The 15,128-nt window shown below is 43.3% G+C and overlaps 1 protein-coding gene across 1 annotated transcript in view; it reads right to left on the minus strand.

Annotated features, from left to right (window-relative positions):
* The window catches only part of ryr2a (ryanodine receptor 2a (cardiac)), a 392,644-nt gene that overhangs the window by 319,349 nt on the left and 58,167 nt on the right, over positions 1 to 15,128 (minus strand). The window contains exons 7-12 of the mRNA XM_041973182.1: positions 13,937 to 14,036; positions 12,847 to 12,943; positions 10,953 to 11,027; positions 8,933 to 9,089; positions 8,405 to 8,569; positions 8,154 to 8,275 (exon numbers count right to left, since the gene is read on the minus strand). Of these exons, the coding sequence (XP_041829116.1) occupies positions 8,154 to 8,275; positions 8,405 to 8,569; positions 8,933 to 9,089; positions 10,953 to 11,027; positions 12,847 to 12,943; positions 13,937 to 14,036 (716 nt within the window). The remainder of the gene's footprint in view (positions 1 to 8,153; positions 8,276 to 8,404; positions 8,570 to 8,932; positions 9,090 to 10,952; positions 11,028 to 12,846; positions 12,944 to 13,936; positions 14,037 to 15,128) is intronic.

Below are 15,128 nucleotides of genomic sequence, written 5' to 3' on the forward strand. Positions count from 1 at the left end.
ACAATGTGCACCACCACTTTACCACCAGTGTGTACCACCACTTTACCGCCAGTGTGGACCACCACATTACCACCAGTATAGACCACCGCTTTACCGCCAGTATGGACCACAGCTTTACCACCAGTGTGGATCACCACTTTACCACCAATGTGGACCACCACATTACCGCCAGTATGGACCACCAGTTTACCACCAGTGTGGACCACCACTTTACCACCAGTGTGGACCACCACATTACCACCAGTGTGGACCACCACTTTACCACCAGTATGGACCACCACATTACCACCAGTGTGGACCACCACTTTACCATCAGTGTGGGCTTGTTCCGCTGTTTAATTAACAAAAATCAGATTGAAACTGAGTGTTGACTGAATTGTGGTTGTTTTTTGTTTTTGTCAATGTGTGTGGAAGTGTAGTCCCATGTGTTTCCAGAGGGTGGCATGCCAGTTTATTTTAGCTCAGCAGCAGGTTCCAAACAGGAATTATACTTTTGCATGTGTTTCCAGTTATGTGCCACTGAGGAAGTCAAATTAATGTATAAATAAAGTTATTTTGTCATCTTTTTTCTTAGTCATGTTTTTTTCACACTGTCATTGCAAGTCTCCGCCCCCTCCACAACACCTGGACAAGCCAGAAACACCTGCAGTGGGAGGCTGCAGGACACAGGTTCAGGACATTCTTGTTCTTTGGCCACCAGATTGTACAACAGTGATTTCCCACATGTTCCTCTTAACCTACAATGGGGAACTAATATTATATCTTAATCTTTAGTGATCTTTTTTTTAGTGAATTTTTTTATTTTAACTATCTTATGATAGAATTTGTCCTTTTGGGATGAATATTGCAGAGAGCTCAGAAGCAGCAAAAAATGTCTAAAATAAGTTAAATATATGTAGAAAAGGCGTCCACAACGACCCCATTTTGACTACAATTAGCCCCAATACAGACATCCCATGGACATCAATACTTGACATTATTTAGACATCGGAAAAAAAGACATCTTCCAGCATCACAGTCTGCACATTGTGGAAACCAAAACTCGACGTCCAATATGACTTGAAAAAGATGTCGTTTAGACGTCACCTTGTGTACTGGGAATGAAATTATAGTATGTCTTCAGTATGACAGCTTCATTCTCTTCATGTTCACTCTGAACACACTTCACTCACCTTTCTGAATCTTTCAGTCTGACCATGAACACACATTGCGTTTTATACTCCTTAGTGGCCACTTTAAATGTTACTCTACAAATGAGTTACAGTATTATAAAAGTAACTAATAACTAGGAAAAGTGACTAATAAAACTTTATTTATTTGGTCAATAATATTACAATGTCTGTACTTCCTAAAAGAACGGCCCGAACCATGAATGAATATAAACCCATGATGGTCTATGATTGGCTTACCATAATATTTTACCCTTCTTCATTTATTATACAGCAACCACTTTTACTAAAAATAACAACAATAATAGTAACATTATCTGGAGGCTTCAGTCAACTTTCAGTCTTTTATTCTACATTTGCATGGATCTACACGTGTGCATCTGTACTTTTAAAATGTCCATCCATCCATCCATCCACTTTCTACCGCTTCTCCAGGGTCGGATCACAGGGGCAGCTGCCTAAGCAGGAAAACCCAGACTTCCCTCTCCCCAGCCACATTCACCAGCTCGTCCGGGGGGATCCCGAGGCATTCCCAGGCCAGCCGAGAGACGTCCAGCGTGTCCTGGGTCTTCCCCTGGGCCTCTTTCCAGTGGGACATGCCCGGAACACCTCACCAGGGAGGCGTCCAGGAGGCATCCTAACCAGATGCCCGAGCCACCTCATCTGGCTCCTCTCAATGTGGAGGAGCAGCGGCTCTACTCTGAGCCCCTCCCGGATCACCGAGCTTCTCATCCTATCTCTAAGGGAGAGCCCGGCCACCCTGTGGAGAAAACTCATTTCGGCCGCTTGTATTCGCGATCTTGTTCTTCGGTCACTACCCACAGCTCATGACCATAGGTGAAGGTAGGATCGTAGACCGACCGGTAAATCGAGAGCTTTGCCTTTTGGCTCAGCTCCTTCTTCACATCCACATCACTGCAGACGCCGCACTGATCCGCCTGTCGATCTCCCGCTCCATCCTTCCCTCACTCTTGAACAAGACCACGAGATAAGTGAACTCCTCCAGTTGGGGCAAGACCTCATTCCCAAATTGAAGAAAGCACTCCACCCGTTTCCAGCTGAGGACGATGGTCACGGATTTGGAGGTGCTGATTCTCATCCCAGCCACTTCACACTCAGCTGCGAATCCCTTTAGTGAGAGCTGAAGATCACGGCCCGATGAAGCCAACAGAACCACATCATCTGCAAAGAGCAGAGACCCAATCCTGAGGCCACCGAACCAGATCCCCTCAACACCTCAGCTGAGCCTAGAAACAGGATCTGTGACAAAGGGCAGCCTTGGCGGAGTCCAACCTGCACTGAAAACAATTCTGATTTACTGCCAGCGATGTGGACCAAGCTCTGACACCGGTCGTACAGGGACCGGACAGCTCGTACAAAACTCCCATGCCCCCTCCACGACCCTAAAGAGGGTGTAGAGCTGGTCCACTGTTCCACGACCAAGACAAAAACCACAATGCTCCTTCTCAGTCCCAGGTCCCTGAATAGACCTTACCAGGGAGGGTGGGGAGTGTGATCCCCCTGTAGTTGGAGCACACCCTCCAGTCCCCCTTTTTGAAGAGGGGGCACCACCACCCCAGTCTGTCCGTCTAGGGGAACTGACCCTGATGTCCACACGATGCTGCAGAGGCATATCAACCAAGACAGCCCTACAGCATCCAGAGCCTTAAAGAACTGGTGGACCTCATCCATCCCCGGGGCCTTGCCACCGAAGAGCTTTTTAACCACCTCAGCGACCTCAGCCCCAGAGATAGTAGAACCAACACCAGGGTCCCCAGACTCTGCTCCCTCATCGGAAGACATGTTGGTGGGATTGAGAAGTATTCCTTCCAACAACATCCATTGTTGAGGTCAGCAGCCCCCCATCCCCACTGTACACAGTGTTGATGGAGCACTGCTTCCCCCTGCTGAGCCACCGGATGGTGGACCAGAATCTTCTCGAGGCCATCCAGAAGTCATTCTCCATAGCCTCTCCAAACTCCTCCCACGCTCAAGTTTTTGCCTCAGTGACCACTGAAGCTGTGTTACTTTTAGCCTGCCGATACCCATCAGCTGCCTCCAGAGTCCCACAGGCCAAAAAAACCCCGATAGGACTCCTTCAGCTTGACGGCATCCCTCAATGCTGGTGTTCACCAACGAGTTCAAGGATTTCTGCTGGGACAGGCACTGACAATGACAGAACACCACTCAGACCAGATCATGTCTTTGCCCATGTGAGCATTTAAGTCCCCCAGCAGAAAGACGGAGTCCCCAGAAGGACTGTCCAACACTCCTTCAAAGGACTACAAAAAGGGTGGGTACTCTGAACTGCTATTTGGTGCATAAGCACAAAAAACAATCAGGACCCATCATCCCATCCAAAGGCGAAGGGAGGCTACCCTCGGGGTAAACCCCAACATACAGGCGCCAAGTCGGGGGGCAATGAGCATGCCCACACCTGCTTGGCACCTCTCACTGGGAGCAACTCCAGAATGGAAGAGGGTCCAGCCCCTCTCAAGGACAGTGGTTCCAGAGCCCAAGCCGTGCATCGAGTTGAGTCCAACTATATCTAGCCGGAACAGCTCAACCTCGCGCATCAGCTCAAGATCCAGTGCTAATGACAGTCACAGTAGAATAGCTGCCAGTTAAGTGGTATTACAAATAATAATAATAATAATAATAATAATATATTGGATTTATACCCTTTATATCCCAAGATCTCAAAGGGCTAAAGGTTGAAGAAAGGAAAGTAAAAAAAAAAAAAAAAAAAATTAAAGTTAACATTTTTAAGAGATATCTAAACATAAAAGATGTCTAAGAGAGGGAGCTTTTTTTTTTTTTAAAGGAAATGTGTTAAGAATAGGAATAAAAACCTTTATTAGTCCCTCAGGGGAAAATGCTTTGTAGCAACAGTACAGGAGCAGGAATCAGAAGCACACACACACACACACACACACATACACACACACACACACACACACACACACACACACACACACACACACACACACACACACACACACACACACACACACACAAATAATAAATAATAACATGTCCAGTATCTGGTCTGCAGGGTGAGTATATACAGGATATAAACATGTACATAAACATGTATGTAAAGACAGTTTCATGTGTTCATTGTAAAGTGTGACAGCAGCAGTAGGAAAGACCTGCAGCATCTCTCCTTCCCACAGCGAGGATGGACCAGTCTGTCCCTGAAGCTGCTCTCAGAGCAGACAGGGGGTGAACTCATGGTCCAGTCCTGCAGGGGGGGGACTCATGGTCCAGCATGGAGGGCAGTTCTACCAGGACCTCTTTGTGCCCTACCTCATGCTCTGAGTCCAGAGACTAGCCCAGGACAGAGCTGGACTTCCTGAGGACTTGGTCCAGCTTCTTCCTCTCCCTCTCTGTGATGCTGCTGCAGACCACACCGTACAGGATGATCCACCACAGAGTCAGAGAAGGTCCTCAGGAGTCCCCTTCACTCAAAAGACCACAGTCTCCCTCAGAAGATAGACCTGCTCTGACCCTTCCTGTACAGTCCATGTTGTGAGTCCAGTCCAGTTTATGGTTTAGATGAACACTCAGGTACCTATAAGAGTAAACTCTCTCAATGTCCATTCACTGGATGTTCGTGAGGGGACAGCAGACCAGCATCTGAGAAAATCCACCATCATCTCCTAGCTGCTGAGCTCTCTGGCGTGAGAGGTCTTTAGCCCTGGTACCACGCAGGAGGTCTTCCAGAGCTGTGGTTCCACTGTCAGCTTGAGGCTCAGGTTGAAGACCTGCTCCATAAGTCCACATAGTTCCTCTGCACAGGACTTCAGCGGCCTGGAGCTGATGCCATCTGGTCCAGCAGCGTTTTTCACCTTGATCCTCCTGAGCTCCTTTCTCACCTGGGCTGCTGTAAAGGAGAGGGGTGGGCAGGGGGGCCCTGTGCTGGGGTGGTGGTTGAGGCTATGTCCACACAGCACCGAAGCCAGGTCAGGTGTGAAAATGGTGGTAAAAACTAGGAGAAAAGCTTCGCCATCCCCACAAAACCGCTGTAGAACATACTACAAGGCTGTGGAGGGCGCTAAAGCGTAACACTCTAGAACAAAACAACGCACAAATAAAGGCTCACTGTGTGTTGCAGGAAGTTCATAGACAAGATGGCTGAGGATTAACTGCAAGGCAAAATAGAAACATTTGTTTGGACTGATGAAGAAGTCGAGCTTCTTCAAGTAGCACTGGACTACAAAGCAAAAAAAAAAAACAAAAAACAAGAAGGGTGGATTGGGAATTGGCGCGTGTTCATTACACTGATGTCATAACCTCTAGCGGCTAAGCTGTCCTCACAGGACCACAGACAGTGGCGGTCTCACACCGATCCACCTTGGTACCTGGTTTCAGACATGATTGGTTTCATTGAGGCTCATCCCTGGTTTTGTGGGGATGATGTGTGGGAAATGTTTGTATAGCGCGGGCGCTTACTGCTTTACTCTTTATTGTTCTAATTATGATGTTGAACACCATTTAAAACTAAAATGTTTTATACATTGTAGTGTGGATATAAGAAGTTAAGATGCATCTGATTGTTCAAGTTACAGAATACTCTATTATTTAATATCTTATAGTTTAAATACCATTTACTTGATGATGGAAAAAGGGTATTTATGTGAGAATTTATGATCATGTACATGAAGAAATTGACGAAGATAATGCAAATGAAGATGATAATGCTGTTTACTGCTATTTGTTATGTTGATGTTCAGAGTATGAGAGATTATTTCTTTTTTTTAGCATTAGGGAAATGTTAAGTTAATTGGTCCTGTCTATGCAGGCCAGGTTTCAAGACCAGGTTTCAAGACCAGAGTCCGAGATCGGATTCTCCAGGCCCAGGATCCAGGAGAACAACTCATACAGGATTACTATAAATTGTGATGGTGAGCTACCAGAAGGGATTGATTCTGAAAGGATCTGGAATGTGAACTGCGCATGGTTCTATCTCTGGTGTGGTAGGAAGCACTGTAGTACACTTATTGTATGAACTATCATCAACTGAAAGACAGTCCAAGAAAGACTTTATACCAGCTTCTGAACTATGTTCAGAAGAAAAAGTTCCTTTCAAATTTGAACCAGTTCTTTCTTTATGTCAGTGTGTAAATAGTGTATATATGTGAATACATTTCCCTTACTGCACTCTTGTCCTCACGGTGTGTGTGATTTATTTACAACTGTAATCCTCCTTTAGTTGACCTTAGAAACTTCTGATCTAGCCTAACATTACCAAATACTACTGGTCAATCATACCTGTAACCATAGCATCAGCATTGCATATGCTACAAAAGGGTGGATTACTAAAATACTTTCTGGTTTTACTGCAATTCAGCATTGTGGGGACGGCCCCTATGTCCAAGGAAGTGGAGTGTTTCGATGGCAGAATGAGCCAGAGGTGTGAAGGGCTGTGGGGAATAGTCCAGGTGTCAAGGTGTCAAGACCTTTTTTAAAAACAATGGCTGCATTGTGGCGCCCGCAGGGAGGGCGTTCCACGGGTGTGGGGCAGCAACACTAAAGGCCTGATCTCCCATGGTGCTGAGCTTGGTGCAGGTATGTGGAGGTGGTTTGAGTGAACGGCGGTGGACGTGTTGTGTTTTGTGGGGTGAGGAGTTCTTTGAGGTGGTGGTGGTCCATGGATACATTGACGCACAAAAAACAATACACACAATATTAATCACTCTTCATCGAATTTTCAGCCCATTTTCAGGCAAACTGGTTGATTGAAAACTTCACCCTTTAGTAATTGTACAGGACTATTTGATTTAATTAAATGTTTAACTGAAAATACAAAGTGCTAACTCATAGAGCTGGATTGGATTTCAGTCAGTTCAAGTAGTTTTGTTCAAAATAATATTCTAAATAATTAAATATTATACAAACAAAGGTCGTTATGCAATATGTTTGGGCTGTTGGGTTTTTAAAAAGAAGTTCTAGTTTTACCAACAACACCATGAGGTTTAGTTAGTGCCATTAGTGCTCATTATTAGGCATGATACAGCTGTGCAATGTTAAACATCTTATTGATTTATTGAGCCACCAATTGTTCCCAAAATTATAACTATTGAGGTTGGGACTCAATTAAAAAAATCTAATTAATTACAGACTTTGTAATTAATTAATCTTGATTAAATACATTTTAATCTTATAACAATATTTGCCCCAAAAAGCAACTTTCTTTAGAATTTTGGCTGAAGACTGAACAAATAACAGACACAGACATTATTATTGTAAATTCAGCTCTCGTAATATTTGATAAAAAAAAAAAAAATAATAAAAACATTTAATTGCAGTTCAATTCAAAACGGTAGAAAGAGAAATAGAAAATATCTCTGGCCAACATGAACAGAGCTAAAGTTAAAGAGTTATTTTCAGTCCTTTAACCAGCAGCTCCAGCTGTTCTCTGGTTCAGAGTCTACAACATGTTACAGATCTTTAACTTTTACATGTTTCCTCCACACGCTTCTTTAACGGGCGGTAATATGTGACGTAAGCAGGACGGGATCAGAAACTAGCGCTGCATGGTTCACACCAGCACATATTTACCCCAAAGTATAGCTTTTGGCAGGACCTTCTCTAAAACAGTAGCTGGTTGGTGGTAGTAAAAAGTCAAATGTTATTGCACTGCAAATTAATTTATCCACAGGGACATTAAGTATTTAAAGATACTATATTAAGCCCTGTATTTATTAATGTTAAACAAATAAATTAACAGTTGATACATCTAAACACAGCATATATGTGTCTATGGTATAAATCAGGAAAGTAAAGTTTACTTCCTGTTGCCTTGACCAGAAGATGACCTGGTCATCTTGGGTGTTTTTGGTGCTTCTGTTCATGTTTTCACTGCTGACACTGACAGATAAACTATAGTAATAATAAAAACACGTGGAGCAGTGTGCTTCAGTTTGATCCAGCCTGATCCCACAGGGATGCTGTGTGGTTGGTGTGCGTGCAGTAATCCACCTGATGAAAAGGTTGAACAGGAAGACGGTACTGCGGATGACCCGGGCAGTGCGGCTCTCCTCGTGCTGTGATCGAGACAGTGTGAGTCCATCATCCATGTGACCCTCCTGGTGCATGATGGCCTGAAATAGAAGATGAACACCTGCATCTATCTCTGTTTATCACACTGCTTTTCATGGTAAAACATTGAGTTGGTCTATCTGGTGATGAGAGTTAAATTATGAAAAGTTTGAGGAAGGTCTCAGTTTTACCTTCCTCTGGACTCCACCCATACGTGCACACTTTGCATCAATACTCTGGTAAGTAAGCCACAGGCAGGTATCAATGTGTTGGATATAACACACAGAGTCGCCATATTTAATGTCAGGTGCTCCCATTCCATCAACTTCCTTCTTGACACCAGGATCCAACTTTTCCTTAAAGACAAAAAGCAGGAAAAACTGAAAAATCTGGTTTGATCTAATCTGATGTGATCTGATTTAATCTGGTTTTATTTGATGTAATATGATTTAATCTAATCTGATTTAATCTGATTTGATCTGATTTGACATAATCTGGTCTGATCTAATCTGATTTATCGAATCTGATATGATCCGATAGAATTTAATCTGTTGTGATCTGATTTTATCTGGTCTGATTTTATCTAATTTAAAAAAAACTGATCTAATCTAATCTAACATGAATTGATCTAATCTGATTTAATCTGACATGACCTGAGCTGATGTAATGATGACTGTGATCCTCTACAGAGCCATGTTGAGGATGTGGAGAGCCTTTACCTTGGAGGACCTGAGGCAGAAGGCTGTGGATTTGACATCCGCCTTCTCTTTGTCCATCAGCAGCAGAGACTTATCTTCAGTCAGACTCAGATATTTCCCCGTGGTCACATGACGGAGTCTGAATGGCTGACCCCAGCGGATGTGACTTCCACTCCACCTGCCAGAGGCAGAAATAATGTTAGCTCATACTAAAATGAAAAGATGAAAAGATGTAGCAACTAATCTGGATCAGAAGCTGAAACCACAGAATGAACTCAGACCTTTTCCTACTAATACATCACATATACAGATCAGTTCATAAAATAGCTTTAAACTAGCAAACAGAACCTGGGCCATGGCTGTTCCCTGCTCGTCCCTTCCTTCTAGTCTTACAAGGAGGGAAGGAAGGAACGAAGGAATGAACGAAGGAAGGAAGGGAGGAAAGGAAGGAAGGAAGGAAAAAAGGAAGGAAGGAAAGTGTAACGTATGGCGGCAGAGGTGAGGACCCAAGTGCCGGCAGCTCAGGTGCAGGTAAAATGGTTTATTCTCAAAAAAATGCAGGACAGGAAACCACACATGACAGGGAGTATACCACATATAAGGATCTGAACAGGAGTTACTGAAAACCAAGGGCATATATACACGGAGGGAGTAAATGAGGAACAGGTGAAGTGGATGAATAATTAGACCAAGTGTTCTAACGAGCCAGAAACAGAAACCACAGAGCACACAAGGGAAAAACTAACTTAACATGACAAAAACAAAAACCCAAACCATGATCTTAAAATGGAAACTAATCATGACAAAAACTATAACCCAAAACCATAACTAAAAAACGACATACATGATCCATACACGGCCCATGATCATGACAGGAAAGAAGATAAGGAATGAAGGGAAGGAAGGACAGAATGAAGGAATATTGGATACTGTGGATTTGTTTGGCCAGTATTCCAGAGATTCCAGGAGAACCCACACAGCAGTAGAATGACGAATAAGCTCTCACAGCTGAGGACTGGCTGCAAGCGTCTGTCCAGAATGCAGATGAGGCAAATGTGATGCAACAAACCAGCACTGAGACATTTTTTTGTATCTGAATGGTTGAAAACAGCCAACAACTTGTCTCATTGCAGATTATTGTGGAGCTGTAAATCTGTGGAGTGTGGGTTAAAAGCAGAATGGTTCCTGAACAGCAGACACCACTCACTAATGGCAGAAAACTTTCTTTTAAAATGAGAAGTTTTAAAGATGACAAGAGTAAGCTTACGACCTCAAGCTGCTGAACCATGCATTGTGAGGGCCTTTCTGGTTATCCATCACCTCGTGATACCAGCCAGGTATCTACATGTTGATGGTTTGGACTTTGTTCCTCCAGGACCTGCTTTATTCTCTGTTCGTGCTGTAAATCCTTGTAAGGGGGATAAGTGAGTCGATGTCTCTGGTTCTGGTATCTGTGTAGAAGGGTTGGCTTATGGTTGCTCCATGGTGCAGTTTTGAATGGTCCAGGTCTATCAGGATTTAGCAACTTCAGGATCTGCTGTCCCTGTATTCAGGTTATCTGGTTTTCTAATGAGGCTTGGTACCCATTCTCAGCGATGTAAGACCATCCTAGCGTTATATCTGAACTGGTTTGGCTTCCACCAACACATCATGGTTTTAAATCAGTAACCGTCAGTCACTTCAATTCATTTTATACCAGTTATTATTGTCTCTAAAAGTAATTAATATCACTCCCCCACAGTTAAAAGAATGAGTTTAATGAATGCTATGTCACCTTGGGCAGCTCACCAACATGAACAAGAGTCAGTATTTGAAGGTGTGAAGTCCTGAGAGGTTAACAGTTTCTGGTGCACTCCAAATAAAGCTCTTCATATTTTATATTTCATGGATTATCTGTGACTGCAAATATATGGTCACCATATCCGAACAGTTATCCATGAGTGTAATATGGCTGTGATCTGTGCATCTGAGTGCTTGCAGCTGTGCATTTATTTAAGTTTGTGTTTGAAGTTTGTATGTAAGGCATGTTTGTGGTGCTCACATGACACGCAGTGTTTCCAGTCTCCACAGGGACCTCGCATGACTGGAAACCGCTCCTCCCTCGTAGTGCGCTGTCCTGGGGCAAAAACACTCCAATTACACCAAACTACAAAAATATCCCTGACAAATATTTTGCAATCAGGAAATTGATTACTGCAGAGAAGTTATGTTTCATATTGAAATTCTACATAATTTCCATAACCAGGCTAAGTAAGGAAGAAAGCCCAGCTGGAAATGATCTTCATGCCAGAAAGCTGAAAGAAAAGGTAAAGATCATCAGCAGCATTGTGTAAAAAATCATCAGGATTAAAATTCTGAAAGTATTCAACCAGAATCTCAGACCAGATTAATTTCAGTGGGATATATTAGATGTTTGTCCATGTAAACACAGCTATTGTGGGCCCCTCAGCAAGGCCCTTAACCCCCAACTGCTCCCAGGGCACCGGAATCTGGTCTGCTCCTGGTTTAACTAGGATGGGTTAAATGTAGAGAATTTCTCAGCTGGGATTCATAAAGTATCAGTAAAATAAAGCTGAATTAGAACATCAACCACTTACATTTAAATTTAATCATTTAGAAGACACTTTCATCACAGAGAGGTTGTTCTAACAGTTAAGTGGTAATAAAAGTACATTATGAACAAGGATATTATAGAAAAAAGGTAAAAACCAGGTATTTTGGCTTATTGGTCTTACATATCTTATCTGTTGGTATGAGTTATTTTGTATTTTTTCTGCCAATTATATTGCATGTATTTCTGTCATTCAGCTTATGGCGGATAATCTGTGTGGTCATATCTATCTTGTTTTGTAATCCTCGCTGCAAACTAATTTCCCTGTATAAGACAAAAACAGTTAAGTTGAACTTTAAAATTAGGTAAATTTAAGCCAAGATGCACAATAACATATGAAGCATTACACCGTTTCCTTACCTATTTAGCTAAATTTAACTCAAAAGTCAGAATAAGTCTGATAATGATATCTGAATGCATTCCCACTGGTATTGATTGGTCCGCTCTAAATAAACCCTGGTCTACTTTCACAGATCATTTTGACTATCCTTTGGATCAAAGAAGCAAACTCTGGTCCACTTATGAACCGGGGGTCTTCTGGTTCGGACCAAAGGATCAAACTCTGGTCGACTTATGAACCGGGGGTCTTCTGGTTCAGACCAAAGAAGAAATCTCTGGGCCTCTTATGAACTGGGGGTCTCCCGTTTCGGACCAAAGGAGTAAACTCTGGTCTGATTATGAACCAGGGGTCTTCTGGTCTGGACCAATGGAGCAAACTCTGGGTGGCTTATGAACTGGGAAATGCCTGTTTCGAACCAAAGAAGAAAACTCTGGTCCATTTATGAAGTTGGGGACTCCCGTTTCGGACCAAAGGAGTAAACTCTGGTCTGCTTATGAACCAGGGGTCTTCTGGTCTGGACCAAAGAAGCAAACTCTGGGTGGCTTATGAACTGGGGAACACCTGTTTCGGACCAAAAAGAAAACTCTGGTCCACTTTTGAACCGGGGGTCTCCTGTTTATGATCAAAGGAGTAAACTCGTGTCTGCTTATGAACTGGGGGACTCCTGTTTTGGTTGTCTTACAGAGTGAATTGACATAGAACGAGAAGACGAACAAAAGGTTAGAAGAAACAGAAGAAATAAGACACCTCGCAGCAGGTATCACATGCATGTCAGATCAAGGAATAACTGCGTATGATTAGTGTAAAGATTAAATAATGTTTAGTGTTTAATTATCACATGATGAAGCGGGAAACATTGAAGTTGGCAGTCACAGAACAACATGCTCAATCTCCTACTGTACCAACTCAGTCATTAATGAAATTATTGAAATCAAATGAAAAATATTTCAATAATTCCAGAAGGATTTTTAAATGTGTAATTACCTCCTCTGCTCATCCCCATGTTCCCCAGATGGAACAGTTAGGCACTCATCCATATGACCATGAAGGAGGCGGAGGACATCCCCACCTATCAAAAAACCTACAGAGAAAGGAAGAGAAAATATAAGAAGGAAGAGAAAATGAATGGGTGAGAAGAGATATAGCAGAGAGGATGTGAAAGAGAGGACAGACAGGAAAATAGTTAAAAGGTAATCACAGTCCAATTCCCAATGATCTAATTCAGCCCATTATAAATGTTTTTTATATTACACCAGTTCATTTAAACGTTGCCTGGTTCAGGAAGCCTACAGGTTACAGCTGAACAGGTGGTGGGGGGTGAAGAGGAGCTGTGTAGCCTACGCTCTACTATAAATACTCTGATGAGCCTGACTGTGATGATGTGGGAAGACAAGAGCAGTAGGGCACTTATGGAATTACAAAATTCGCATTTAGAGTAAAAAATGAATAGGACGAAGACACCTGAGTGTCCAAAGGAAGAGCTGGACTATGGTAGCCTGAGCAGCAGAGTGGTGCAGTCACTGTGCAAGCTGAAATGAAATATGATAAAAACTCAGCATACAGACTAAATTAAATGAAGCTTTTGGGTGTGATGTTAATGTATACTATTGTTCCCAAAAAATGAGGAACTGCTGTCAGATGAAAAACTGTAGTTTTCCATCTACGGATCTGTGACCAATAGCAGAACAGTTACAGAAGGTAGGAGAAAATGCGGACTACATAAATGCTATCCATAAATTGGGTCAAAACATCCTAAAACAAACCTCTTGTCAGCAGTGATGACCACTTGCTGACAAGAGGAGGGACACCAGCAACTGGGTGTCTGATCCATGACATCACCTCTCTGCTGCCAGGACGAGCTGCTAAATCTTTGATGCCAGACATCACAGGACACTTTCAGAGGTGTTTTGGGGTTGTATCTAGGTGAGTCAAAAGTGTTATAACAGCACACAAAGGAACAAGACCAGAATATCCATCATTGTGGTAGAGCTGAGGAACTAATGTGAAGTGGTGAATTCTCAGTCATTCTGAATAAATGAAAAAGAAGAAGAAGAAAAATCCTATAAAAGTTTACCTTGTGCTACTTCACTGCCAGAACAGATGGGGGATACGCTCCACAGCGTCTGCTGGAAGGCTGCGTCTACATGGAGACTTCCGTTGCCATAGGACAGATGCTGCAGGAAACCCAACAGGAAAGCTGAATTTAACAAAACAACAACACAACATCCAGGGCATGCCCTGTAAGGGTGAACCAGGGTATTATCAGCTGTCTGGTTTTCTGTTCACAGCTGTCTGGTTTTCTGTTCCATCCATTTTCTGCTGCTTATCCAGAGTTGGGACGCAGGGGCAGCTGCCTAAGCAGGGAAACCCAGGCTTCCCTCTCCCTGGCCACATTCACCAGTTCATCCCGAGGCGTTCCCAGGCCAGCCGAGAGATGTAGTCCGTCCAGCGTGTCCTGGGTCTTCCCCGGGACCTCTTTCCAGTGGGACGTGCCCGGAACACCTCACCAGGGAGGAGTCCAGGAGGCATCCTAACCAGATGCCCAAGCCACCTCATCTGGCTCCTCTTGATGTGGAGGAGCAGCGGCCCCTCCCGGATCACGGAGCTTATCACCCTATCTCTTTTTTTTTTTTTTTTTTTTTTTTAACCTGTCTTGTCCAGCATCGTTGCAAACAGAATGATTGTCTGGCTGCCGTCTGATGCTGGGCAATTTTACTCGATCAAGCAGGGATTTATACTACATGTATAAAGTCCCTCTTGATGACATGAAAAACTTTATTAAATCAGACTCTTAATGCTGGACTCGACCGGAGGGGACAGAGAGAGAGAGAGAGACAAGAAAGTAGAGAGAAGAGGGAGGGGAGAGAGAGGGACAGAAAGGGTGTGGGGAGTGCGGGTGGGGACTTGAAACATCATACAGAAGACCATGTAATCCATACTACTTACAACATATATAGCTAAGATCATCCTAGCCAGTAGGTCATTACACAGCTAGTTGGTAATAGTAACAATAATAATAATAAGAGTAAGAGTAATAATAATAATAAGAACAGAAATAATTAAAAAAAGAAACAAAATATGATAATAGATATAAGTGAAACTGCTGTATTCAAGAACACGCGCAGAGAAACCTGTGTGGATGTGTTGGAGAACTCGGCCACACGGCGACGCAAAGACTGTGTGGAGACGTTCAGGAAGGAGTGACCATGCAGAGTGATCATGCAGATGCCACCTCACTTGAACAGAGGCCAGAGTCAGGCCAGCGG

Source organism: Melanotaenia boesemani, chromosome 21, assembly GCF_017639745.1.
Source record: "Melanotaenia boesemani isolate fMelBoe1 chromosome 21, fMelBoe1.pri, whole genome shotgun sequence".
NCBI classification, from domain to species: Eukaryota; Metazoa; Chordata; class Actinopteri; order Atheriniformes; family Melanotaeniidae; genus Melanotaenia; species Melanotaenia boesemani.